The following is a 26,815-nucleotide window of genomic DNA, read 5'->3' on the forward strand; positions in this document are numbered from 1 at the left end:
TAGCAAAGAAATTTTTAGAGGAAAATAATCCCACTATCTAACTGTATTCTCATTTACCCCTCTTGTCATTGAGATGGAGAAGAATCACCTCCATAAGTGTGCAAGTGGGAATACAAATTGGTACAACTCTTTGGAAAGCCAATTCCTAACATACATTAGGCAGGTAAAAGTGTTCCTACTCTGTAACCCATAACTTTCATTTCTAAACTTAAGGAGAAGTCTGAATAATAAAAAAAAAATGTTTTATGCACAAATATGTTGCCTGAAAGGTTGTTTTTTTTTTCCTTCAAAGCAAAAATTCAGGAGCAACATAAACTTTAAAGAGAATGGTTTAAGTTTTTGGTGCATCCATATAATGGAATAGAATATAATTATTAAAATAAGGTTCCTAAAGATTTTGGGTTTTTTTTTTTGTTTTGTTTTTTTTAAAGCACTTTACTGAGGTATGATTGACATACAAAAATTTGTACATATTTTATGTGTATAACTTGATGACTTTGGAGATAAATATATACCTGTGAAACTCTCAACTACAATCTATGTCATAAACATATCCATCACATCTAAAGGTTTCCTCCCACCTTCTTTATTATTATTAGTTTGTGATAAGAACACTTAAGATCTATCCTCTTAGCAAATTTTTAAGTGTACGACACAGTACTGTTAACTATAGGCAATAGATCTATATAGTAGATCTTTAGGGCTTATTCATCTTGCATAACTGAAACTTCATCCCTGTTGAGTAATACCTCCTAATTTTCCTCTCCCCCAGGCCCTGGCAACCACCATTACACCCTCTACCTCTATGAGTTTGACTAGTTTACATTCCTCATATAAGTTGGATGTGGAGAAAAGGGAAACCTTGTACATTGTTGCTGGGAATGTAAATTGGTGCATCCACTGTGGAAAACGGCATGATGGTTCCTAAAGAAATCAAAATTAGAACTACCCTATGATCCATCAATTGCACTCCTGGGTATATATTCAAGAATTGAAATATTCAACAATCTCATGTTCATTGCAGCAGGTTTCACAATAGCCAACACGTGGAAGCAAGCTAAAGGTCCACCGACGGATGAATGGATAAAGAAGATGTGGTACATATATACAATGGGATATTATTCAGCCTTTAGATTTTGTTTAAAAAATGGAAAATACATGTAATGCTGATAAAAGTAGGACGCAGAACTGCACAGAAACACCATTTTTTTGGTCAAGCTCACATTACGTGCGTATCTGTGTGCTGGGAAGGTGCTCCGCGTGCATCATCTCTTCTTGAACAATTCCAACTGCTAAGCAGTCTCATTTTACAAATGAAGAAACTGAAGCAGAGGGTCGTGAACTTGCCCCAGGTCATACATCTAGTCAGTGGTGGAACTGTAATTTGAATCTTGGTCTATCTGACACTAACTTCCTGTTTGGCTTTTTTTTTTTTTTTCATAAAAACCTCCCAGTAGTCATCTTATTGAACCATTCTGCAGCTTGAGATTCCCCCCCTGGCTTCCAGGACACCACTCTATCAGGTTTTCCCACTGTTTGAAGGTTCTTATCTAGCCCATGTTGTTCTTCCCAATTTCCTGCAACGCACACACCACGAAGCTAGAAACCTCAGAGTGGCCCTGGGTGTCTTCTTCCCCGTTCCTCATCCAGGCAGTGTCGGTCTCTCTCCCTGTTCCAGATCCCTGTGGGCAGCGGCATTGCCTCAGTATGTCCACTACTGCTGTTAGCCCACACCCTCTGGCAAGAGCTTCCTAGCTGACCTCCCACCTCCAATCTTTTCCAGCTCATTAATCCATCTTCCACATTTTTAGCAACGTCATCTTTCTAAAACAGCTCTGCTCATTTATTTCACTCCATGCTGAAAAATGTTTCATCGCTTCATCACTTACACTGCAAACCTAGCTGGGAATTGAAGGCCTCCAGAAACAGGGCCCCAACTTATTGGAGAGTGTCACTTCCTGCCAGTCTTTCAACCAACTCACAGTGTAGTCTGGCCTCAGTGAGCTTTCCTTTCCATCCACAATGTCCCCTCACACCTCTGTAACTTCACACCTGCTGTCTTCACTCTCTGGAATGCATTGCTTATCTTTTCATGTCAAGTTTCATTGAGTCCTCCAGGTTCAGTTCAAAAAGCAGGACCTCTGTTCAGCTTCCTCTGACTCTCACAGAGGCAAGTCATCATTCCCTTCTTTTCTGAGCTCAGTCTATTTGTTCCTCTCTTCTAGCATTTGATCACTTTCTACAGCATTTTTTAAAAAATTATATCTCACAGCTACATCACATAGCCCCATACTGGTACATGGTAAGCTTGCAGTTAATGTTTATCGCATGAATGAATATGTGAATAGTAATACAACAATATTAGTAAACAGCATCAGCATAAACTAAATGTGAGACAAATGTAACAATTTAGAAATATTTTATTTTTAAATTATATTAATATATTATATATTATATAAAATTATATATTACACATTAACATTTATCTAAGCTATTTATTCCAAACTTTAAGAATACACAAAGACTCTTTAATAACAGCACATTTAACAGTTATGATGTGTGCATTACAGGAAATTTTGGAAAACGAAAGTTCAAGAATCAAGGCTAAGACAGAACTTGGTGCCTACTGATTAAGTTTGAAATTATGTATAATTAATTTTACACTGTACTATTTTTTCAACATTAGTTGTAGGATCCCAACTAATACTTTTATAAAGAAGTGAATTTGGGAGCCATAAACAATGATTCTATGTAATTCATGCACATGACATAAATCACAAAATGAATTCCTAAATGAACAAATCATATACATCCAAAGAGAGCACAACACTTGCTCAATTTAATAGTAGCATAATAATAAATATTTTGAGTGGCACTACACTTAGTATTGGTTTACTGATGATTCTACAGTTGGTCATAAATGTTTAGTGCACCCACAGGTCAATGGTTTTATGAGCCAAGTTTTCTGATTTACAGCTACTTGGTCAAGCCGAGAAGTGACATGCTTTTTCACAGACATTAAAATGGTATTGATGCTTGAAACTACAAGTTCCATGGAGCGAGGCTAAAATAATTTATCGAGTTAGCTAGATATCCTTCTAAAAATGCCATGTCAGACTGAAAAAAAAGTTGTTGATACTTGGGTTGTGAATCTGTGCTGACCAACGTGGCCTAAAGTAGGAGGGACAGCAGATGTTTCAATGCCTGCTCCTTGAAATTTAGCATACGGCTGAGCTTCGGAGCCTTCAAAGAATAACAAATCCGAAATAATTCATGGCAGTGGAATTACTGATATTTAAACAGATGTCACTTTTTTTTTTAGCAAATGGAAATTGAGGTACAGATGGTGAGGGCTGGTATGTTTTAAAGTAGCCATTACGGATTAAAACTCTACATTTGTTAAATTAAATATCACAAAATATACAATGATGTCCATATTTTTCCCTAACTGAAATGAAGAAATGCTTACTTCAGTGTCTTGTCTCCTCACTACCTAGAGAGATATAGAGTATTTCTCAGGTCACCTTGTTCCATTCCTTTTTAATGAAATATAGGAAGAATTCCCCTGCTTCTGGGTACAGAAAGTATTATTAATTATCATATTAATAAATATCAGTTGTAAAGAAAATAGTTAATACTTGTACCTCCATATCAAGAACCTTATGGAAAATAGCCTGGGCTAAGCACTCCTGGATATATTTTTGGTGATCCCTCTTCATGATATTTAGCTTGTATTCCTTTTCAGAAAGTATCCTCCCATTTCTTGTGATCTGTCATGAATAAATAAAACATATATAGAAATACAAAGCAGAAAATGTATTGTTAGTTCCCTAAGAGAGAGAGATGGACCGTCAGTTGATCAGACAGAGAAGGAAGCAGCGTCTTTTAAGGCTAATGAGGTGTAGTGCTATGGCTGATACATTTTCACTTTTAATGAATGTTTCATAAGGAAAAGAAGAGAAAGGCAGTCTCATATACCCATCATTGTGAAAACACATACAGGTGGTGCACTTGACGTTTAAAACAAGGTTTTCATTAGAGTAACAATTTTCCCTTAATGGAACCCAGGTGTTCTTTTCATTTTTTTTTTTGAACACGTTGGGGAAGAAGGCGTGGGGTGCTACCTTGAAACAGTGAATAGGAGCAGTGATCACAGGACTGATGATCTCACAGGAAGTACTTTGAAGGGCAAAACATGTAAGCTACAGAGGAGCTCATCAATTTGTTTTTAAAATAATTGGTTTCATTACTTTGTTTTCACACTGCTTTTCTTTCACTCTCTAGCCCAGAATGTAATTTAATTTGCTGTGATTCAGATTATACAGTACTCCAGATATAAAGTATTTCAGATTGGTTTCAAGTGACATCACTGCAAGTCCCAGGAGTGATAGTTTCTGAATTTTATTTACTTGTTTTTCTTTTATTCCTTCCTATGGGTATATTTGTTCTATTTTTCTACATCTTCCCTAAACTGAGGATGTTATCCTTCCTGGAATGTTCATCATCCTTTTCACTTATTTAAACCCTGCTCTTCTTTCCATACCTAATTCAAGTCCACATATTTCTTAATTTTGATAACTAGTTTTTTAGTACTGTTGTTGCAACCTATTGGAGTATCGAGATCAGCTAGAGTTGTGCTACGAGAGATTGATTATTGATCATCTTTTTTATGAATGCATTTTCTAATGGAAGAAAGCAGTGTGGTTATAGAAAGTGTGCTTGGAATTACGAATAACTCAGTTATAGTCTTTGAAATGTGTTGTCCATGGGATATCATGTCATGACTATCCAACCAGGAAAAACTGTTGAGAACTTCCTGCACTGCCCCTCCCTTAGCAAGTAACTTGTCATTGATATTTCTCCTCTGGGAGTATCTAATCTCCCCAACTAGACTGGAAGCTCCTATAGGGCAGAAGTTCTTAAACTTGAGCCAGCATCTGAAGAATCACCTGGAAGACAAGTGGAAAAAGACTGATGGACCCCACCCCACAGTTTCTGACTCAGCAGATCTGGGCTGGGGCTCTAGAATTTGCATGTTCTAACAAGTTCCCAGGCGATGCTGAACACTCCTGATTCAGAGACTGTATCTGAACTGCTCTAGAGAAAGGGCTGCGAGTTGCCATGCACATAATCAGTGTTCAATAAGTGCTTGTTAATGACGTTGATAAGTAAATACAAAGTCCTTCCCATTTATATATGAAGCTCACAGACTTTTATCTGAAGAAGTAGTGTTAATGCTACCCACAACAATTACAACCACCATTTATTACACATCTCTAATTGCTACAACAATCTTGAGAGCGGGGTATCATTATCTTTATTATCGTCCTTCAACTGAAGAAGTTGGAGCTGAGAAAGTTAAGTGTTTTCCTGAACATTCTGTCTTGTAAATGGCAGAGCCAGGTTTCAGCCAGGTGTGTCTGATAACAAAGCCCCAGGAGACAAAAAGCAGGCTCTCTGAGAACTACCCAGAGTGCCAAGCACATAAACAACAATTAGAAATGCAATGCATATCCTTTCAACACCATGGCAACAATAGTTAAGGAAACCCACAGTGTTTTAAGAAAGTAAACAGCTAAAATTGTTAGTCACACTTTCTATAACCACACCCCTTACTTTGAATGGAAAACTACAGTGTTTTTTAAAGGTTTTACATTATAGACATTTAGAGAACTGGAAATTTTCTGGAAATGATAGTTTTGAAGCTAACGAAAGACACTAATGTATCAATAAACCATCATATGAAATGAAAGAGTTTTTAAAAATTTAAAGGAAAATTTTGAACTGTTCATGTCTTCCACACCATATCCTGTGATTATTAAAAACAATATTTTTTTTCTGAAGACAGTAAAGTCTTTTCTATCCTTACTCCCTAACAGTTCCTGGTTTATACAATATGTTCAATAAATATGGGTTGAATAAATGAGTGGGTAAATAAACAAATGACATATGCTCTTGAAAACTCATAGGGATTTTCCTCAATAATTTATAAGTTGCCTTAGCAGCCATCATGACCTCTCTTCCTATCTTTTGAAACACAGCCTCAAATAGATAAATCAGAGCTTTGGAAAGGAAGTAATTTTTCTAAAATGAGGGAAGGGAAAAGATGTCACCGATAAGCTCAAAGAGGAAACCAGAAAAGATAGGGAATTATTGGATTTAATGAAACAAGAGGGCAGGTAGAAATGAGACCAAATCTTACCAGCCCTGATCTCAAGAGATGCCGCCTTATCCTTGTATTGTTAAAATATCCAGCCAGGTGTTTATCCGTAAGACTATTATATGCTGCAAGTAATCTGGAACAGAAAAATGAAACCATTAAGGTTTTATGAAGTGTTGCTTGATAACCAAGGCAATTCTTGACTCTCATCCCCAAACTGTGCATAATCATTCATTCATCCAGCCAGCCAGTCATTTACGTATGTGTTTAAAAAACAAGTATTTGAGCACCTACTGTTTTCTAGGTTTGATGATAAGGACTGAGAGACAGCCCTGATGCTGTTTTATCCCACAGACAAGTATGGAAATCAGACATGAACAATTAAGTTGGTTATGAAAAATCCAATAATAGAAACATGCAAAAAATCGTGGGGACACAGAGAAGGAGGCCACCAACTCCAGTTGTCAAGAAAGTCTTCATGGAGGAAGCCTGATGGAAAAGTAGGGGCTACCTCAAAGGACCCTTCAGCTTCTGGTTACACACCCTAAATTCTAGTCACTCAAACTTCCTTGCGCTCCCTAAACATATTCTCCCCTGTCTTCAGGACACGTTGTACAGTCCCACTAATTGGAAGTCCTTTCCCTCAGCAGATATTAGCTAATGGAGAACATCTGTGATGCACAAGCATCTCTTCTCCCAAGAAACATCCGCTGATACAAACTGGGTGTGCTGTGTTACCCTCCCCTCTGTTCCTCTAAGACCTTGAGTTCCATTACACATCCACGATATATTACTGCTTATTTCTTAGTCTACTCCTGTTGGTTTGCAAACTGGCACACACACACAGAGGGCAAGGGAAGAGTGAAAAAAAAAGGCAGCCACTCCAGATTGGTAAGTGGCAGGATTAATAAGCAAAGGAACTTCCTTAAGAGGCTTGTCTTGGGCAGCTGCAAGATGAGTTGCTCTCCGCACCTGCCCATCAGAATCTTAAAAGTTTATATAGAGGCCTTAACTGGGTTCAATCACGTACAAGGTCCGGATGACCTCCACAACATATTGCTCTCTTAAGTCTGCAGCCTTGAAAATGGTCCCCACTGTGGGAATGGCGGGCAGAACATATGCATTCCAAGGACAGGGGAGAGGGTAAGGAGCCTCTGATTGCCCAAGTCCGGCTTGAGGCGGTCATATCCTTTCAATGACCTCCTCCAATACCTCTGCTAGATTTGAAGGCCAGGATGGCGCATTATTTTCCGCATCCTTACTTATTTATTATGTACCTGAATAACGATGTGTTCAACACATGAAGATACAATTTTGTTTGGGACTCATTCTTACTGGTATAAATTTCAAACTAAGCTTCAGCTCAGCGTTTAGAAGTGTTAACTTCCACATATATACACAGGCAATTTCATTAATTCCACATCCAGAACCAAAAAAATAAAGTTCATAGATTACTGCTGATTTTTACGGTCTTTCATTTAAAAGAAGACAAATTGGTTCCTTGGTTACATGGTCAATATAAGTCTATAAAGCAAAGTTTGAAACTACTTTTTCTAAGTTTTAAACTATCCCTCATTAATTATTATCTTAAGAAAGCAGGCACACATATACATATACATGTATGTATACATGTATGCATGCATGTGCATCCATATGTGTGTGTATATATATATAAATATATATATACACACACATACACATATAAATGTGAGTGTGTGTCTATAGAGAGACACAAAGAGACAGAGGGACAGAAAGAAAACATGCAAGCCTAAACATGGTCCTAACATAAAGTTGTCCTAAAACAAATGCACACCCTATTACCCGCCACAAAGATTTATAATCTATACATTTCATGAGCAGCTGATCCCTAACTTATTCTGAAACAAGAACAGGGACTCATAGAATCGAGTAAATATCATTAGCAACAATTTTATTTAGCTATTTGCACTGCCTTAATTACATGGAGATGGTATTGGTGACCTTTTCCTGTCTCTTTTCTCCTTAATGCCCATCTCAGGAAAGTTCCATGCTGTCAAATGGTAAGGAAAGTTTAATTTTGTCCACAAAAGAGACTGAAAAGCAGTTACAAAGCCCAGAAGCCAAGGTGCCACATGAGAGTTGCAGACCCACGAACAGCTGCAGAAACCATTATTTCACTGGGTTTACGTAAAAAGACAACCTGAGAGCTTCAGTAATGCACATACAAAACCAGCCCCGGATAATGCTTTGAAACCATCTTTTAAATGAACCGTCTTGGTGTCCTATAGTTCATCAAAGGTTTCCTGTCTCCAAAAGGTCAACGTTGTATCCCTTACCCTTTCTGAATCTCAGAATACCTTTTCAGCAACTCGTTTCAGAAAGGTGAGCAGGTGTCTCTCAGTCCTAACAATCATGATTCCACAGTTCACAGATTCTTAAGATAAATCATTAGACTGATATCATATATAGTCTTTTGTCTGTTTTTCAGGCTCACATTTTAAAAAATCAATAGTTTCGGAATAGCTATGAGTGCTAAAACCCTGATTAAATGTAGTAGGGTCAAAATGTTAAGATAACGTGGACCTCCACTTCCCTGTTGACTGTAAAATATCCCATTCTTTTAATTCAGACTTTGAAACACTTCTAATATTTAGGTCTTAATAACAAAGCTTAGCCAGCTTTGGCACTACCTCATTCTAATTCTGCTCTCTCAGGCTCCTATTGAATGAGTCTGTGTGTGTGATGCCCCTCCAGTCTTACTGACAAGTGGAATAGATCCAGGAGAGTTGAAATCTTTGCACACAATGATTTTCTCATCTCTTCCTGTTTAGGAAAGAATGAAGATCCCTGGTTGGAATGCCATTTTTAAAGCATCTTTTTCCATGACTATGAATAATAACCAGCTGGGTCTCCCCAGGCTCAGCCATTTCTTTTTCAGAAAATGCCTTAATTTTTTTAACTGAAACTTTAGACAAATGAATTGTTTGCTAACAAGAAACTATACTAAATTATATACAGGTTTAGTAAAATGGTTATTATGGACTGAATATATGTTTCCCCCCAAAATTCATAGGTTGAAACCCTGTCCCCCCCATGTGATGGTATTAGGAGATGGGGCCTTCAGGAGGTGACTAGGTCATGAGGCTAGAGCCCTCATGAATGGGATCAGCACCCTATAAAAGAGACTCCAGAAAGCTCCCATGTCCCTTCCACCATGTGAGGACACAGGAAGAAAATGGCCATCTGTGAACCAGGAAGCAAGTTCTCACCAGACACTGAATCTGCTGGTGCCTTGATCTTGAACTTACCAGCCTCCAGACCTGCACAAAATAAATTTCTGTGGTTTAAGCCACCCAGTTTATGGCATTCTGTATAGCAGCCTGAACAAACTGAAACAGCAGCTAATGCAAACATTTCCACAGTCTACATATAAATGTCAACCTCATTCTGACCATCAAGCTTCCTTCACAGGGAGAGAGTAATAACCCTGTGGCTCAGTCACAACCATGATCTGTCACAACCTTCCCACTCTGCTCCTCTTCAAGGGTGCTTGGTATGGGTTTGCAGCCTCCCTTTGCATGTACTCAATTACAAGGGCTTTACTGACCCAGCCACACTTTGATTTAGTAGAGCTCTTCTCATCTTTCTGCCTTTCCTCTCCACTCACTGCTACTGTTTCTCCTCACCACGCACATTTCTTCCTTGCACTCAGCACAACCCTGGGCCAGATGAGGTCGCCTCACCTGGGCTTTGGGTTGTGTTGCACCTTGAGTATTCTACTCCCCTTGTAAGTTACTGCCTGCATCTGTTGCCAAAGCTGGACTTCGTGGTCATGCTGCCTCAGTCCTGTGATCCTCTCCTGTTCCAATCCACAATATCAACAACCACATTGGTCACAGCGACCACCCGGCCACTGTGACCACATCACTCAAAAGCCATGCTGTTCACACAAAGGCCCATAACTAACTGGCCAGACCAGCCCGACTCGCTGGCTTCTTTATATGATGGACAAGACTATTTACCAACCCCTGTTCACTGGGTAGAGAAAGACCTCCTTTCCGGTTCAACGCGCTGGAAAACACTGTCCCCCAGGAAACAAAGAAACCCTATCTCTATGATGGTTACCATTTCCCCCACTTCAATCCACACCTCCCTGTCCCTGCAGTGCCTGAGTATTAAGGAGCAGCTGCTGAGTCACTGGGAGAGCCGCCTTCCCAGCTATAGCCTTTCAACGCTTGACCCCTGAACCCCTGCCGCCCACCACGTAGATCACGTAATTGGAGCTCTGAACTAATAAGGTCAATTCCTATCAAGCCCTCCATTTGCCCACAAAGAGAGAAAGAGTATTCCATAGAAACCCAGACTAACAGGAAAGGCACTATCATATTAATCAGAAAACATTTATTGTGTACTATTCTCAAGGCATTCTGTACAGCACCAGGGATCCAGAGATGGCACAGACACTACATTGACAGTACTTCCAATTCAGTGGGGAGGTATGCATGCACATACAGTGTGTGTGTGTGTGTGTGTGTGTGTGTGTGTGTACTTGATTTCTTCCTGTGTCATAGGTTAATTCTTTCACAAATAGTTACTGAGTGTCCCCATGTCAGACACCGTGCCTTCAGCTGGGGAAGGAGTATAGTATCTCTATCCCATTCTGCAGATTACAAAGCTCTTCCACATACATAGTCTCATTCGTTTGCTTTCAGGCCTCTGGAATGTGAGTAATATCTAACTGTCACAGCTCTTCCATCTTCCTAAGATGGAAAAGCTCCAAAACAAGATTATTGCTCAACATGAGTGAGTCCAAGGAAAACATGCTGAGGGTAAGGTTTCCTGGACCATACTGATAGAAGAATTTCTTGAACCCCAACCTTCTCTCCTAGCATGCTGGGCCCCACACTGTCTACTTCTGTGGAGGGAGAGGGATGTAGTGGTCAAGACTCCAGCTCCAGTCCAACCCTGGCTCCACCATTACTGGCTCCATAACCGGGAGCATGTGACTTAACCTCCCTGTCTATGCCTCGATTGTTCTGCCTTCCACAAGACACTTGAACACTCACACAATTCAGCCAAGTTCTTTGCCACTTTACAACAAGGATCACCTTTCCTCCAGTTTCCAATAACATGTTCCTCATTTCTGTCTGAGACTCCATCAGAATGGCCTTTACCATCCATATTTCTACTAATGTTCTGTACATGATGTGCTGTGTGAGAAGATGGATGCTTCCTTTCCAGCTCCCTTTTCAGAATCACCTTACAAGTCCCTTCAGGAGAAAATATTTTCAAACCATATATCTGATAAGTTGTTAATATCCAAAATATATAAAGAATTCATACAACTCAATAGCAAAAACCCAAATAATCAGATTAGAAAATGGGTAGATCTGAATAGATATTTTTCCAAAGAAAGCATACAAATGGTCAACAGGTGCATGAAAAGGTGTTCATCATCATTAGCCATCAGGAAGATGTAAATCAAAACCACAATGAAATATTACCTCACACCTGTTAGGATGATTATTATCAAAAAGACAAGAGATAACATGTTTTGCCAAGGATGTGGAGTGAAGGAAATCCTTAGGCACCATTGGTGGGAATTTAAATTGGTGTAGCCACTATGGAAAACAGTATGGAGGTTTCTCAAAAAATTAAAAATGGAACTCCCATATGATCCAGCAACCCACTTCTGAGTACATATATATAGGAAATAAAATTACTATCTCAGAAAGGTATTTGCACCCCCATGTTCATTGCAGCATTACTCACAATAATCAAGATATGGAAAAAACATAAGTATCCATCAACAGATAAATGGATAAAGAAAATGTGATACACACACATACACACACACACATATACACTTGAATATTATTCAGCCATAAAAAAATAAAGAAATCCTGCCATTTGTGACATGAACAGAACTTGAAGGCATTCTGCTAAGTAAAATAAGTCAGATTGTGAAAGACAAACACTGTATGATCTCACTTATATGTGGAATCTAAAAGATCCAAACATATAAACACAACAGAATGGTGGCTGCTAGGGGCTCAAGGGTGGGAGAAATAGGGAGATGTTGATCAAAGGGTACAAACTTCTGATTATAAGATGAATAAGTTCTGGGAATCTAATGTACAGCATGGTGACTTCAGTTAACAACACTGTATTGCACACTTGAATGCTGCTAAGAACGTAGATCTTAAATGATCTCACCACAAAAAGAAATGGTAATTATTTGAGGCTGTGGTAGCATTTACTAAACTTACTGTGAAAATCATTTTGCAATATATATGGGTATCAAATCATTACATTGTACACCTTAAACTTACACAATGTTATATGTCAATTATATCTCAATAAAGCTGGAGAAAAAAGGTTTTGCATCTCACAACTTTTCCAGCTTCTACCTATTACCAGTTCCAAAGCTGCTTCCACACTTCTAGGTATTTGTTATGGCAGCACCCCACTTCTTGGTACCAATTTCTATCTTAGTCTATTCAGGCTTTGTAACAGAAAGGCTTAAACAACAGACGTTCATTTCTCACAGTTCTGGAAGCTGGAAGTCCGAGATCAGGGGGACAGCATGGTCAGATCCTTGTTGAAGGCCCTCTTCCTGGTGTACAGATGGCCACATCTTCTCATTTGTTCACATGGCAGAGAGAAAGAGAGAGGCAAGCTCTCTGATGTCTCCTCTTATAAGGGCACTAATCCCATCACAAGGGCTCCATCCTCATGACCTATTTACCCAAAGCCCCATTTCCAAATAGCATCATATTGGGGATTGTGAATTCAACATATGAATTTGAGGAGTATACAAACATGAGATCATAACAGAAGGCATAACTGTCTCCATTTTGTAGATGAGGAAAACAAGACTTAGGTTAAGTCACTTGCCAAAGATTATGTAACCTAAATCTTGTTCCTGATAACATACACCAAATCACAGTGAAACACACTTATAAGGGCTTGCTAAGGTGGGGACCAGGATGCTAGGTATAATAATGGAAAATTGTGAATCATTAAATATTCACAGAGATATAATTCCACCAATTTCTAGTACAGAGATAAGAAAACTTTAAATAAAAATTCTTCAGATGAAAATTAGCAAATACATACCTGTCATTTATAATTAGCCATATCATTAGCATAAAAACAATGTACTGAAATCTTTAAATCATCTTACTCTCTTAAATATATATATTTCTGCAATCTACTTTATACTACAAATTACCTGGTACACTTGTTCAGAGTGAACATAAAGAATGTTTTTAACACAACCAGTTTTATTTAGCTCAAATTCTTGTGACTTAGCCCATCTGAATTAATGAAATTTGTATTCATTTATTATTGCTCTGTACAAAACTATCACACGCTAGTAGCTTGGAAACAACACAAATTTATTATAGTTCTGGATGTCAGAAGTCTCCTACAGGTCTCACTAGGTTAAAATTAAGGGGTCGGCAAGGCTGCATTCCTTCTGGAGGCTCTGAGAGAGGATTCTTTTTCTTTCCTTTTCCACATTCTAGAGGCTGCCCACATTCCCTGCCTACATTCCTTGGCTCCTGGCCCCCTTCCATTGCCAAAGCCAGTCAAGAATTTCTCATGATGCCATCTCTCTGATTCTGGTTCCTCTACCTCCCTCTTTCCCATTTAGGGACATTTGTGCTTACTTACATTGGGTCCACCCAGATTAATCCAGAATAATCTTATTTTAAGATCAGCTGCTAAGCAACCTTAATTCCATCTGCAACCTTAATCCCTCCCTTGCCATGTAAAGTAACATATTCACATGTCCTGAGGATTAACACATGGACATCATTTAGAGGCCATTATCCTGCCTACCACAAGGTCTTTCTATATCCAAATGTCAGGAAGCAGAAACACTGGACACTGAATGTGATGGCGTTTGGGCTATGATGTATATTGTCCAGTGATTTATCATGCCAATGATCCCCACTTTCAAAAAATACACTTCCCAGGTGGAAGAAGGCAGTTCTTGGAGCCACACCAGGATGTACATAACAAGCTGGGACCTACTTTGCTGATCTAATTTTGATATGCCACATGTAAGCACTAAGACAAAAGAACAAGAGGTACACCAAGGAGCATTTCAAACAATTTACATTTTTTTTCTCATAAGGATAATAATAGAGAAATAACTTGCTTTAGGTGAATCTAATTTGTGAAAAGACAGATTATCCCATAGGACATAATTATATTCATGTCAAACACCATCTATTCAGCACTTAACACATTTCATTAAATTCAAATAATTATTATATAGAACACTAAGAAAGAAGAAAGTTTTACCAATTATACTATGACATACCATTGACTGTAACCTGCAAATGATTTTAGTAATGTGAAACGTGAAAAAAAAATCATTTAGTATTAATGAAATAGATTTCCACGCTTGTTTACTACTACACATATTTAGACACACCTGGGAAAGAGAAAAAAGAAGGGATATAGAAGAATATGGAAGGGTCCCCACAATTAAAAGCCTCAAAATGAGGTTAGAGAAAAGGATTTTATGCATAAAACAATTAGAAAGCATATAAAAGTATACTTAAAAAGCACTCACAGTGGTTTTTTGGAGCTTGCCTATACTGGCTCTCATAAGACAATTGTTAAAATGTTCAGGAGGGACTTCCCTGATGGCGCAGCGGTTGGGAATCCACCTGCCAATGCAGGGGACACGGGTTCGAGCCCTGGTCCGGGAGGATCCCACATGCTGTGGAGCAACTAAGCCCGTGCGCCACAACTACTGAGCCTGTGCTCTAGAGCCCGGGAGCCACAAGTACTGAAGCCCACGCGCCTAGAAACCATGTTCCGCAACAACAGAAGGCCCTGCTCACCGCAACTAGAGAAAGCCCGCGCAGTAAAGAAGACCCAACGCAGCCAAAAATAAATAATCAATTTAATAAAAAATAAATTAAAAAAAAAAAAAATGTTCAGGAATTTTGCAAGCCATTGTCAGCTTGAAATTGGCCAGCTTGGGAGTATTTACACCACAGAAATTGGAAAACACTACAAATCAGAGCTCTTTTTTCTTTCTGAAAAGCCAGTTCACCAGCACACCAATGACTAAATTTAAAAATAAGTGGCAAGATATATCACATGGGATAAATAAAATGATTCATTATATGAGCCAACATGTATGCTTTACATCCTTTTAATCCAGAAATTCATCTTTTGTATGTAGTATTTGACCAAAGGGGCTCATATTCTTATTCAACTGTTTCCTATCCCTAATAAAAAAAAAAACATAAGGACTCCCACAAATACACTGACATTTTTCAGCAGCATTTTAAGAAATGTTATGCAAGATATCTCTTTACATGGCCACAAATGGAAAGGTTCAACTCACCTACCAATCTGGAAAAACTGATTACACTATTTTATGCTTAACAGAATCAAGTGAGACTTAGGTGAATGAGCACAGTTTTATTACTAAGGATGAGAAGCCTAATGAAGAGGTGCTTTGCATTTCAGAGGTTACGAAATCTGCAATTTGTAGAGTTTGATAGTGTCCAAGGAGGGTCTATATCAAATTTCCATTGCTAAGGCAGGCTTCCAGGCAGATAAAATGTTTCTGCAACTCACATATTAAGTGCTTATACTGGGAAAGCAAGTTAAACAAATCACAGGGTACTGTGGCTTGATTGCTTTCATGTTACAGTTCATGAGGAATGGAGCTCCATCCACCAACCCAAACACCTCTCTTACTGTCCATCAGAAAAGATTTGCAAGAATCCACTGAATTCCCGCTCTACGAAGAAACTCAAGCCACCCAAGTTGAAGATTTTGAATCTCAGTAAGAGTCTTAGCAAAGAAGTTAAGAAAATCTAAATTGAAACAATTTCCTCAAATAAAATATCTGAAAGCAACACTAATAACCAGAAAAGCTTTTTATCATTAAAAACTGCATGTCTGTTATTTAAGAGTGAGAAAATTTAAGAAATATGTGACCAGACACCTCAACTCTTAAGAGGCGCAATGATTTTCCTGTAACTATTTAAGGCAAATAAATCTCTAATACTTCCTGCCCAAAGTAAAAGAAAAGGATGAGATTTAGAGCCAGAAGGCTTGAGGTCAAATTCTAACTCTACCCCTTAAAAGATGCCTGACCCTGGAGAATTCAATCTTCTTCTCTTTACAATTATTATCACCATGAAGTAAAATGCTGTGACTGCTTCCTGAAGTGGATGATCTATGTTTCCTGGCCTGGAAATAGATTTACCTGGAGCTATTACATCATTGGATTATAGAAATTCATATGTGAAAAGGTCTAGTCAACTCCCTCATTTTATATTCAGGAAACTGAGGTTCTAGAAGTAGGCATGATTCATCAGTAAACTCAGATCAAAGTCCTCAAAAAGAAAATGCAGAATGTCACAGGAGTTCCCATAAAATTGTCCCTATCCCTTTCCTAGGGTCCTTGTCTTGCTACCTTCCACCAGAATTTCTTTCACCCATGTTTAATCACTCCCTTTAGATTCATATAAGATTCTTTCCTGTATGCTTCTCTACAAGTTGTAGAATGGAGCCATGCCCACGGTAAACACTCAGCCAAAACTGGTTGAATGAATGATTAATCAGTTAATAAAAACAAAATATATTGGTCCAATTCCTTGACCTATAACCTTTTTAAAAAAAATCCCTGTATAAGAATCACATTTCTTCTGCTTCAGGATAATAACTGAAAATAATCTATAACAAAACAGACCCAAAAGCATGCTTTACATATTTGGACTTTTTTTTTAATGCAGAATGCTCAGTGTGGATGAGCACACATTGCTGACAATGTTAGTTTTGTTGTTTTGGTTTTGTCAAATAAGTGCCTTTGCAGTGTGCTACAAAATTGCATTAGAAGAAAAAGTTCCCAGGGAGACAGGAAAAAAACCTTTTGAGGAAACTTGAAGAACGACCGATACAGAAGAGCAATTGACATAAGGGTCAATTATTTTCCAAGCCCTTATAAGAAAACTCTTTGCCAACTAAAGTTAAACCATGAAACTCTGCTGCCTGCCACTTTATAGAGGGTGACTGAACTGATATTGTATAAATGATTTTATATTACATTCTTCATTCTTTTTTATTTGCATCCTAACCTGCCATATCTCAGCAATTATGTTAAATATTGATTTACAATCTCTCAGTTTATTCTAACGATGCAGCCAGATGTGAACCATCATATTATTTTATTTATGCCTTTAATATGATGGTTTGGAGTGACCAGTAAAAACAAAACTAGCCTCCAAACTATGCTGACTGCTGGCAAGATAGTTTTCCAATGTTCAGAGATGAGGCAATAGGAAAACAGTGCATGGGGAATCAGCAGGCCTGAGACACACCAAGGTTGACTAGTTCCTTATAAGAACTGATTTGAGCCTCCAAGCTCTTCTCTGGAGACTTAAGAATTTTATATCTTTGAATAGCAACAACAACAAAAATTGTGGCCACTTAAAAAATATTCATTAATAGAAACATAATATCCAAATTAAGGGAGAGAATGAGGCTGTTTGGAGGAAAGGTGACCAGCAGGAAAGTTCCAGAAACAAACCATTTTTATCACTAGTATTTATTGATCATTTCCCTTTTTTGTAGTGTACCGTAAACTCTCTCTATAACATGCACTATGTATTTTAACTCTCAAAACCACCCTGCAAAGTACTGTTATCCTCCCTCTTCACAGAAGAGTAAACTGAGATGTAGAGTAGTTAGATAACTAGCTCACAACTAGTTAAAGGCAGATTCAGGATTCAAATGAGGGACCGCTCTGCTTTAATCACTAAACTGAACTATGTTCTATGAGGCACAACTGTCCAGTGGAGCTCAGCCCGGGGAACGAAAGGCATGTAGGGCATCAGATAAGTGAACAATCAGCCTGTAAAGGATGCTAAGAAGGTAGGACCATCACAGATGATGACTGAAAATTCTGGGAGGATATTTTGGCTCAGTAAAGGAAAATTGTTTAAAAATCAACAGAAGGGCCTGTAAGACGGTGTGCCCCATGCTCCTGGGACTGGATGGTTTTGTGACAGCAGTGAAGGGTTTTAAGCAGGGAAATGGTATGACCAGATTTTTTTTTAAACATTTTTATTGGAGTATAATTGCTTTACAATGGTGTGTTAGTTTCTGCTGTATAACAAAGTGAATCAGCTATACGTATACATATATCCCCATATCCCCTCCCTCTTGTGTCTCCCTCCCACCCTCCCTATCCCACCCCTCTAGGTGGTCACAAAGCACCAAGATGATCTCCCTGTGCTAGGCGGCTACTTCCCACTAGCTATCTATTTTACCTTTGGTAGTGTATATATGTCCATGCCACTCTCTCACTTCGTCCCAACTTTCCCTTCCCCCCTCCCCGTGTACTCAAGTCCATTCTCTATGTTTGCATCTTTATTCCTGTCCTGCCCCTAGGTTCTTCAGAACCAATTTTTTTTTTTTTTAGATTCCATATATATGTGTTAGCATACAGTATTTGTTTTTCTCTTTCTGACTTACTTCACCCTGTATGACAGACTCTAGGTCCATCCACCTCACTACAAATAACTCAATTTCATTCCTTTTTATGGCTGAGTAATATTCCGTTGTGTATATGTGTCACATCTTCTTTATCCATTCATCTGTCGATGGACACTTAGGTGGCTTCCATGTCCTGGCTATTGTAAATAGTGTAAAGAGTGCTTAGGCAAAATATCACCAAGTAGTACCAATACTGCCACTCCTTGATGTCACAGCTGATTACATTTGGGAAGCCTCTTTTTTCCCTTCTCATAATCTAATCTGACAATTTCTATGGCAACTCTCATTCGAATTACTTGTAAACAAAATTCAAATTCACTAAAAGAATATTGAACTTTGATTCTATGTGCTTCTGGATGCCCATATTTTCCAAAGCTAGTTTTATGCTCATATTTAATATTCAGCCCTTCTGCTGGGTCAGTGATAATCATGGTAGACAGCTCTAGGTATGGGGCTGACCTGTCAGGGAATAATCAACAAACACCTATGGGCAGGTCCACAAGCAGCTGTGCACTTGGCAAAAAAGTGCTGTGTTTTCTAAATATACTTTTGATATATCACATGAGGGGAAAAACTAAAAGTGTACTGAAGAATTTCTATCACACTTCTGTTGCTTATGTCCACCAAAGTTTAAGTTAGTTTCACAAGGGCTGGTTCTTTTAAAAATGTCCTGCTGTTTCTAATCATTTTTGAGACCATGTTACCAGTGGGTTGTCCACTCACCCCCCCCCTCTGGAAACAGAGAGATAGTTTAAGTCTTCTATTGCTACTTTTACTCTATAAGTTTCAACAAGTTGTTTAATCACATTATCCTCAGTTTCTTCATCTGTAAAAGGGGGGAAATAATAGAGCTTCTATTAAAGATTAAATAAGACAAAGCCAGTAAAGCACCTAGTGCAGTGCATGGCATCATTCGCTACTGTAGTGTTTAGCAAAGTTTTATCCTTAAATGAATCATATATACATTTGCCTGTGCTCAGAAAGGGGTAAACACACCATGCTTTGCGATCACAGAGGAGGTACATCAAGACTTGAGAGTAGGGGGACAATTCAAAAAACCAGAAATGAAATGAAGTCTGAGCCAGTAGAAGGAAACATAATAAATGCCAGGCCACGTGAAGAGGGGGTGAGGGAACTTGACTGTTCTAGGAAAAGGGAATATATGCAAAGGCCCAGGGGTGAGAAAGCACCATGGTCCCAGTCTTTACCCTATACTCCTGCGCACACACACACACACACACACACACACACACACACACACACACTTCCAGAATCCCCATATGAAGCATGGAGGATTCCACTGTGTTTCAAAGGCCAGAGGATAAAACTGAGAGGAGGGTGGTCAGCATGCCAGCTGCCAGACACGAAGGTGTTTCATACAATTATTTTATGCAACAAATACAGAGTGCTTATCAGGTAACAGGCCCCGGGCTGTTGTAAGGTTACAAAGTCCCTGCCCTCAAATTATTTAAAACCAAGAGGAAATACAGGCATACCTCAGAGATATTGTGGGTTTGGTTCCAGATCATCACAAAAAGGCGACTATGGCAATAAAGCAAATATCATAATAAAGTGAGTTACATGAATTTTTTGCTTTCCTGGTGCATAAAGAAGTTATGTTTACAACATAATTGTAGTCTATTAAGTGTGCAATGGCATTATATTAAAAAAAGTAATACCTTAATTAAAAAATACTTTATTGCTAAAAAAATGTGCTAACCACAATCTGAGCCTTCAGTGAGTAATCTTTTTGCTAGCGGAGGGTCTTGCCTTGATGTTGACGTTGACGTTGATGTTGATGTTGATGTTGACTGCAGGGTGCTGGGTGCTGAAGGTTGATGGCTGTGGCAGTTTCTTAAAACAAGACAACAATGAAGTTTACATCAATTGACTCTTTCTTTCATGAACAATTTCTCTGCAGCATGTAATGCTGTTTGATAGCATTTTACTCAGAGACCTCCTTTCAGAATTGGAGTCAATCCCCTCAAACCTTGTCACTGCTTTATCAATTAAGTTTATGTAATATTCTAAATCCTTTACTGTCAACAGTCTCCACAACACCTTCACCAGGAGTAGATTCAGTCTCAAGAAACCACTTTCTTTGCTCATCCATAAGATACAACTCAACCATTAAAATTTTACCATGAGAGTTCAGCAATTCAGTCACATCTTCAGGCCCCACTTCTAATTCTAGTTCTCTCACTATTTTCACCACACCTCCACTGAAGTCTTGAACCCCTCAAAGTCATCCATGAGGGTTGGAATCAACTTCTTCCAAACTTCTGTTAATGTTAATATTTTGACTCTTCCCATGAATCACAAATGTTATTAATGACATCTAGAATAGTGAATCCTATCAAATAATAAGAATCTTATTTCTTAAACATATTTCTTAAATAATTGACTTAAAAATTGAAATTACTCCTTGATCCATGGGCTGCAGAAAGGATATTGTGCTAGCAGGCATGAAAACAACATTAATCCCATCATACATCTCCATCAGAGCTCTTGGGTAACCAGGTGCATTCTCAATGAGCAGTTGTATTTTGAAAGGAATCTTTTTTTCTGAGCAGGAGGTCTCAACAGTGGGCTTAACATATTTAGTAAACCATGTTGTAAACAGATGTGCTGTCATCCAGGCTTTGTTGTTCCATTAACAGAACAGAGGCAGAGTAGATTTCACATAATTCTTAAGGGCCCTAGGATTCTCTGAATGGTAAATGAGCATTGGCTTCAGCTTAAAGTCACCAGATGCATTAGCTCCTAACAGGAGAGTCAGCCTGTCCTTTGAGGCTTTGAAGCCAGGCATTGACTTCTCCTCTCTAGCTATGAAAGTCCTAGATGGCATCTTCTCCCAATGTAAGGCTGTTTTGTCTACATTGAAAATCTGTTGTTTAGTGTAGCTAAAGTTTTCTGGTTTTGTTCTGTTCCTGGAAGTCAGTAGAAAAGCAGTTGTGTGTGGTTATATTAGTGCCAAGATACTTAATTTGCTGACATTATTTCAGAGAAAAAAATTGTATGTATTATATTTGTGGGAAGTTAAAATAATGCTTTGAGATTTTTATCAAATATGGAGAGTAGTTATTTATGAAAAACAAAGAAATGTCTATTTTTATCTCTTTGTTCCCAATTAATGTAGATAAATTTTAAAGTGCATTAAAGCAATGGTAAAGCAAGAAAAAAAAAAAAGGGCAACACCTTCATGAATTATCTTAGCTAGATCTTCTGGTTAACTTGCTGCAGCTTCTACAACAGCACTTGCTGCTTCACCTTGCACTTGTATGTTATAAAGATGACATCTTAAACCTCGTGAACCAAACTCTGCAGCTTCCTCACCTCTCTCAGCTTTCATAAAATTGAAGAGACTTAGGGCCTTGCTCTGGATTAGGCTTTGGCTTAAGGGAATGTCGTGGCTGGCTTGATCTTCTATCCAGATCACTGAAACTTTCTCCATATCAGTGATAAGCCTGTTTCACTTTCTTATCATACATGTGTCCACTGGAGTAGCAATTTTCATTTCCTTCAAGAACTTGTCCTTTGCATTCACAACTTGGCTGACTGTTTGGCACAAGAGGCTTAGCTTTCAGCCCACCTTGGGCTTTTGACTTACCCTTCTCACTAAGCTTAATCATTTCTAGCTTTTGATTTAAAGTGAGAGATGTATGACTCTTCTTTCACTTGAACACTCAGAGGTCATTGTAGGGTTATTAATTGGCCTAATTTCAATATTGTTGTGTCTCAGGGAATAGGGAGGTCCAAGGAGAGGGAGAGAGATAGGGGACCATCGGTCAGTAGAGCAGTCAGAATACATACAACATTTATCAATTAGGCTTGCCATCTTACAGGGCTGGTTCATGGAGCCCCAAAACAGTTACAGTGGTAACATCAGAGTTCACTGATCACAGATCATGGTAACAAATACAATAATAAAAAAGTTTGAAATATTGCAAGAGTTACCAAAGTGTGATACAGAGACATGAAGTGAACAAATGCTGTTGGAAAAAATGGTGCCAATAAACTGCTCCATGGAGGGTTGCCACAAACCTTCAATCTGTAAAAAAAACACACTATCCTTGAAGCTCGATAAACTGAAGCCCAATAAAATGAGGTATGCCTGTAACGGCAGGATAGTCTGATGTGCTACAATCATAATGGTTTATCACGCCCAGCATGCATGAACTCATTTAATCTTCAAAACACTCTATGCATCAGATTTTTAATCCCATTTCACAAACAAATGAACTATGCCCACACAGGATGGGTATCCCAGAAGAACTGAAATCTGAACTGGGTCTTGAATGACAAGTCAAGTGTTGAGGGAGGGAGTAAAATGTAAACGGGTGATGACAGGGGCAGAGGTGCCATCCAGACTCATGCTAAGAAGGGGGAAGATCATATACAAAATGTCCCAGAGAGACAGAGCACAAATTCCCAATACTCAAGTTGAAACTTGTTAATTATTTACCATAGAATTAGCACAACCAAAGAGAGTTGAGTTCTGTAGTATTATTAAATCTTCAATTAAATCAGTTACGTATTATATGTCAAATAGGCTTTCGTGGGTTGTCTTGGCTTAGAAATCTGATCACTATTGATACTTGACCTTGGAATATAATCTTAGATAGGTGCAAAGAGCCCATTTAAAATAAAACAAAAACAAACAGCCACGAATGAGGGCAACACCAATAAAGCTACCACACATGTTGGGTGGGAAAGGGTAATATAATCAACCCCTTTAAAAATCTTTTCATTCCTCTAAAATATAATTCTTATGTGCAGTAGTAAGGTTTAAAACAGTAAGGACATCTGGTCAAAGGTTAAAGAGGTTGACTAAATTTTAAATGATCAATCATTTAAAAAGTACTCATAATATCTCACTAGTCCTTCTAGCATTTGTCAATGTCAAAGTAATAATGCAGTTTCCTGAGTTTGTCCTGAATTCTTGAATTAGATAAGAAAAGTAAGTTTTCTGGAGAAGTAAAAATGCTCTGGGTTAGAGTTTCCATTTTTATAAAAATTCTCAGTTGTCCAGATCATGGTTTCTTTAAAGGGGAAGCCTCATTTACGGGGTTATGAATAGGTGGATCAGTGCTCATTTTTACTGTAAAAATTCATGAATTTAAGAACAGGATGCTATTTAAAATAAATTAGTTTAATTGAACAAGAAAGTGATTTATGGTCTGGAAATACATTCCTAGTTTTCCCTTCCAATTAGTTTAGGTTATCTCTGCTTATTTTGAGCTGTATATTTATGTATTTTTGGTTGATGTACTTTGAGAATTAAATCTTAAGGATGTGTTAACTAATCTTATTATAGTAATCACTTCATAATATATACATATCTAAAATCATCACTATTGTACATCTTAAACTTACATGGCGTTATTTGTCAATTATATCTCAACAGGCTAGAAAAATAAAACTAGAGAAAGAAAAACAGACAAAAAAAGACAAGCAGCATATGCTTTGTGCAAAGTAAATACACATCAGCTGCCATTCACGGAGTCTCAAATATGTGCCAACAGTCCTGCAAAGGAGGTATTTATTTGCCCCATTTTTGAATGAGGAAAGTGAGACACAAAGAAATTCACTTCTTGAGTTCACATAAGGCATAACTGAGATTCGAACCTATGTATTTCTGACTCCAAAAGTATTCCTCTCTCTACTGTAGCATGCTTATCTCATATTTTTTAAATGAAACATTGAGTTTCCTTTTGGAATATCATTCCTTTTCACTTAGAAGAACAAAAAAAAAAAAAATAAGGACAATTTTCAGACAGTTCCAACCCTGCAGATACTTCAATCCCTTGCTCGTATCTCCTTTGCAATGCTCTAGCCTTCTGCCCACACTCTCCACTACACTTTCCTAATTTCCTTGGGTCCCATCTCCCAGCTTCCTTCTTGAGCCCCCTGGTTCCTGTCATAGGACTTTGGGATCTGCTTCCTGCTCCATGCTCTTGCATTCGGCCCTAAAACTTCAGACTTTTTCCCTCCCCGAGTCAACAACCTCACTAAGGACTGGAACCTCAAACCCCTCTCCACAGACTGTAGCCTGAGATCAGCCTCACCCACTCCCTAAGCGTACATCCAATTCTGGAAGATTCCAGCCAAGGTCAAAGCTCTCCGTCTCAAGTTTGACTGAGGGGAAAGGAGGCTTTGTAAGAAAGAATTTAACAGTTATAACCTTATGTAAATGCCTGTGAATTGTGGTGAAAGAGTCATTTTCTGGCAGTTCAAGACAGAGATTCCAATTTCAAGGAGAAGAAATACTCAAACTCACTTTTGAAAAGGGTTAGGAGATGAACAGAAATAAATCTGAAATTAATTTCTGACTTAGAATTGAAGGCAAAGATCTTTCAGTTATAAAAGAAAATCCTTGTGTGCACACTTGGTATTGTATCTGAGGTTCCAAAAAATGAGCAAGAGAAAGTAAGTGGAAGTTAAAGACAAAACCAAATGTGAGGTATCGACTTCTCAGGCCAGGCCAGCTTTTGCTTGGTTTTATAGCAAAACACATGCCTTGCCTGCTCCCAAGAGCTTGTCAGCTAAATAAACAAGCAACGTTATTGTCTCCTCTCACTTATTCAAAGTCACAACTGGCTACTATTGCCCTGGCAGTGATGATTGTAATTATAATACTATGTTTTTATAATACTAGAGAGTACTTTGTACTTTCCTTAAATGTGTCCAGATGTTTCTCCCCTCTTTCAAAACTCACCCCCCGAAATTTAATCTCTCTAGGATGCCTTGTCCAATTAATCCAACTCTACATCTAGCTCAGGACTTGGGTATGGCAGTTCTCCTACAGAAAGCTGGGCATACTCATGTATGTTGCATCTAAGCTACCAGTCACTAAGTTAGCACATTAACACTTACTATGTGCCAGGCCTTGTACTAAATGCTTTAAAGTATTTCATTCAATCCTCACAACAACCTACAAAGCAGACATATGTTCCACCAGGATGAAAAAAGCAAGAATCAGAGAGATGATACAGAATTTATGTAGGGTCACACAGCAGCTATGTAGCCAATCTGAACTCAGACTATCCACATCCAGAGCCAGACAGCTCATCACTAAAGCTCTGTGCTGGACACTGCTCACTGGCTACCAGAAGCCATTCCCAAACCCTTCTCCCTTGCCTATCGCCCACAGAAGTTAGGAAAGTCAAATCTATTCTTTCCCACTCTCTCTCGTAACTAGGCATGTTCATTGACGCAGTTCTGGAAAACAAGGTATAAAAAGTTCTGGAAAGTTCTGGAAATGTTCTCCTCCCAGATTTTGAAAAAAAATGTCATTTTTTGCATCCATCTTTTTCCTTTCTGTTTGGGATGGCTTTATAAAGCTACTGTGCATGGATCTAGGGTAGTCATCTTGGTACCATGAGGAAAAGACCCAAAAAATTATAGAGATAAGGATGCTGATATTACGATAAAATACAATTGCCTCCCTCCAGACTACTTGTGAAATAAATAATAAGTGTTGTTATGGTTTAAGCCATTATTCATTTGGTTTTCTGTTACTTGCCGTTGAACATATTCCTGACTGATACCTACTAATCACCCTGCTGCCCGAGGATGGCAAAACTCAATGAAGGTTAGTGACTTTTAAATCTTTTTTAAAAACTCACTATTCAGGCCTTTTCCAGAACTCAAATGAATTTCTGGAACAGAATACGTGCTGAATATGGTAGCTTACTGACTAGCATTTAGTAGGCACTCAGTAAATATTAATTGAATCGATGAGCAAACATACTCTTGGGACTTATCATAAATGATCACTAAAATAGGTGACATATGTCAGCAATTACTGAGCTAAGTCCTGGGGATACATGGAAGATGTAGAGGGGTGTGGTCTGCACCCTCAAAGAGTTTGTAGTTTATAAGGGAAATATGAAGACAACTGGAACGCTATGAGGGAAGGGCCCACATGGTACTTGTTGGTTAACTTTAAAACAGTAGTGTCTTAGAAACAGCTTTTTAAAAGAGTGGTGCTTTGTTAAAATAGGAATAATCACTTTAAAAATAGGAATAATGCACGGGAAAATGGAGAAGAAAGAAAATGACCAAAATGCTAACTAGGATTATTTATGGATGGTAGGATTTCAAGCAATTTTTACTTTCCTCTTTGAATTTTTCTGC

General features: G+C 38.4%; 1 protein-coding gene across 1 annotated transcript in view; it reads right to left on the minus strand.

The window, feature by feature from the left end:
- The window catches only part of ERICH3 (glutamate rich 3), a 96,824-nt gene extending 72,185 nt beyond the window's left edge, over window positions 1-24,639 (minus strand). The window contains 5 exon segments of the mRNA XM_032641021.1: window positions 3,645-3,770; window positions 6,203-6,296; window positions 19,400-19,502; window positions 20,397-20,530; window positions 24,464-24,639. Coding sequence (XP_032496912.1) covers window positions 3,645-3,770; window positions 6,203-6,296; window positions 19,400-19,502; window positions 20,397-20,530; window positions 24,464-24,639 — 633 coding nt within the window.
- Window positions 24,640-26,815: the final 2,176 nt, after the last annotated feature.

The sequence above is a fragment of the Phocoena sinus genome, chromosome 1 (assembly GCF_008692025.1).
Source record: "Phocoena sinus isolate mPhoSin1 chromosome 1, mPhoSin1.pri, whole genome shotgun sequence".
NCBI classification, from domain to species: Eukaryota; Metazoa; Chordata; class Mammalia; order Artiodactyla; family Phocoenidae; genus Phocoena; species Phocoena sinus.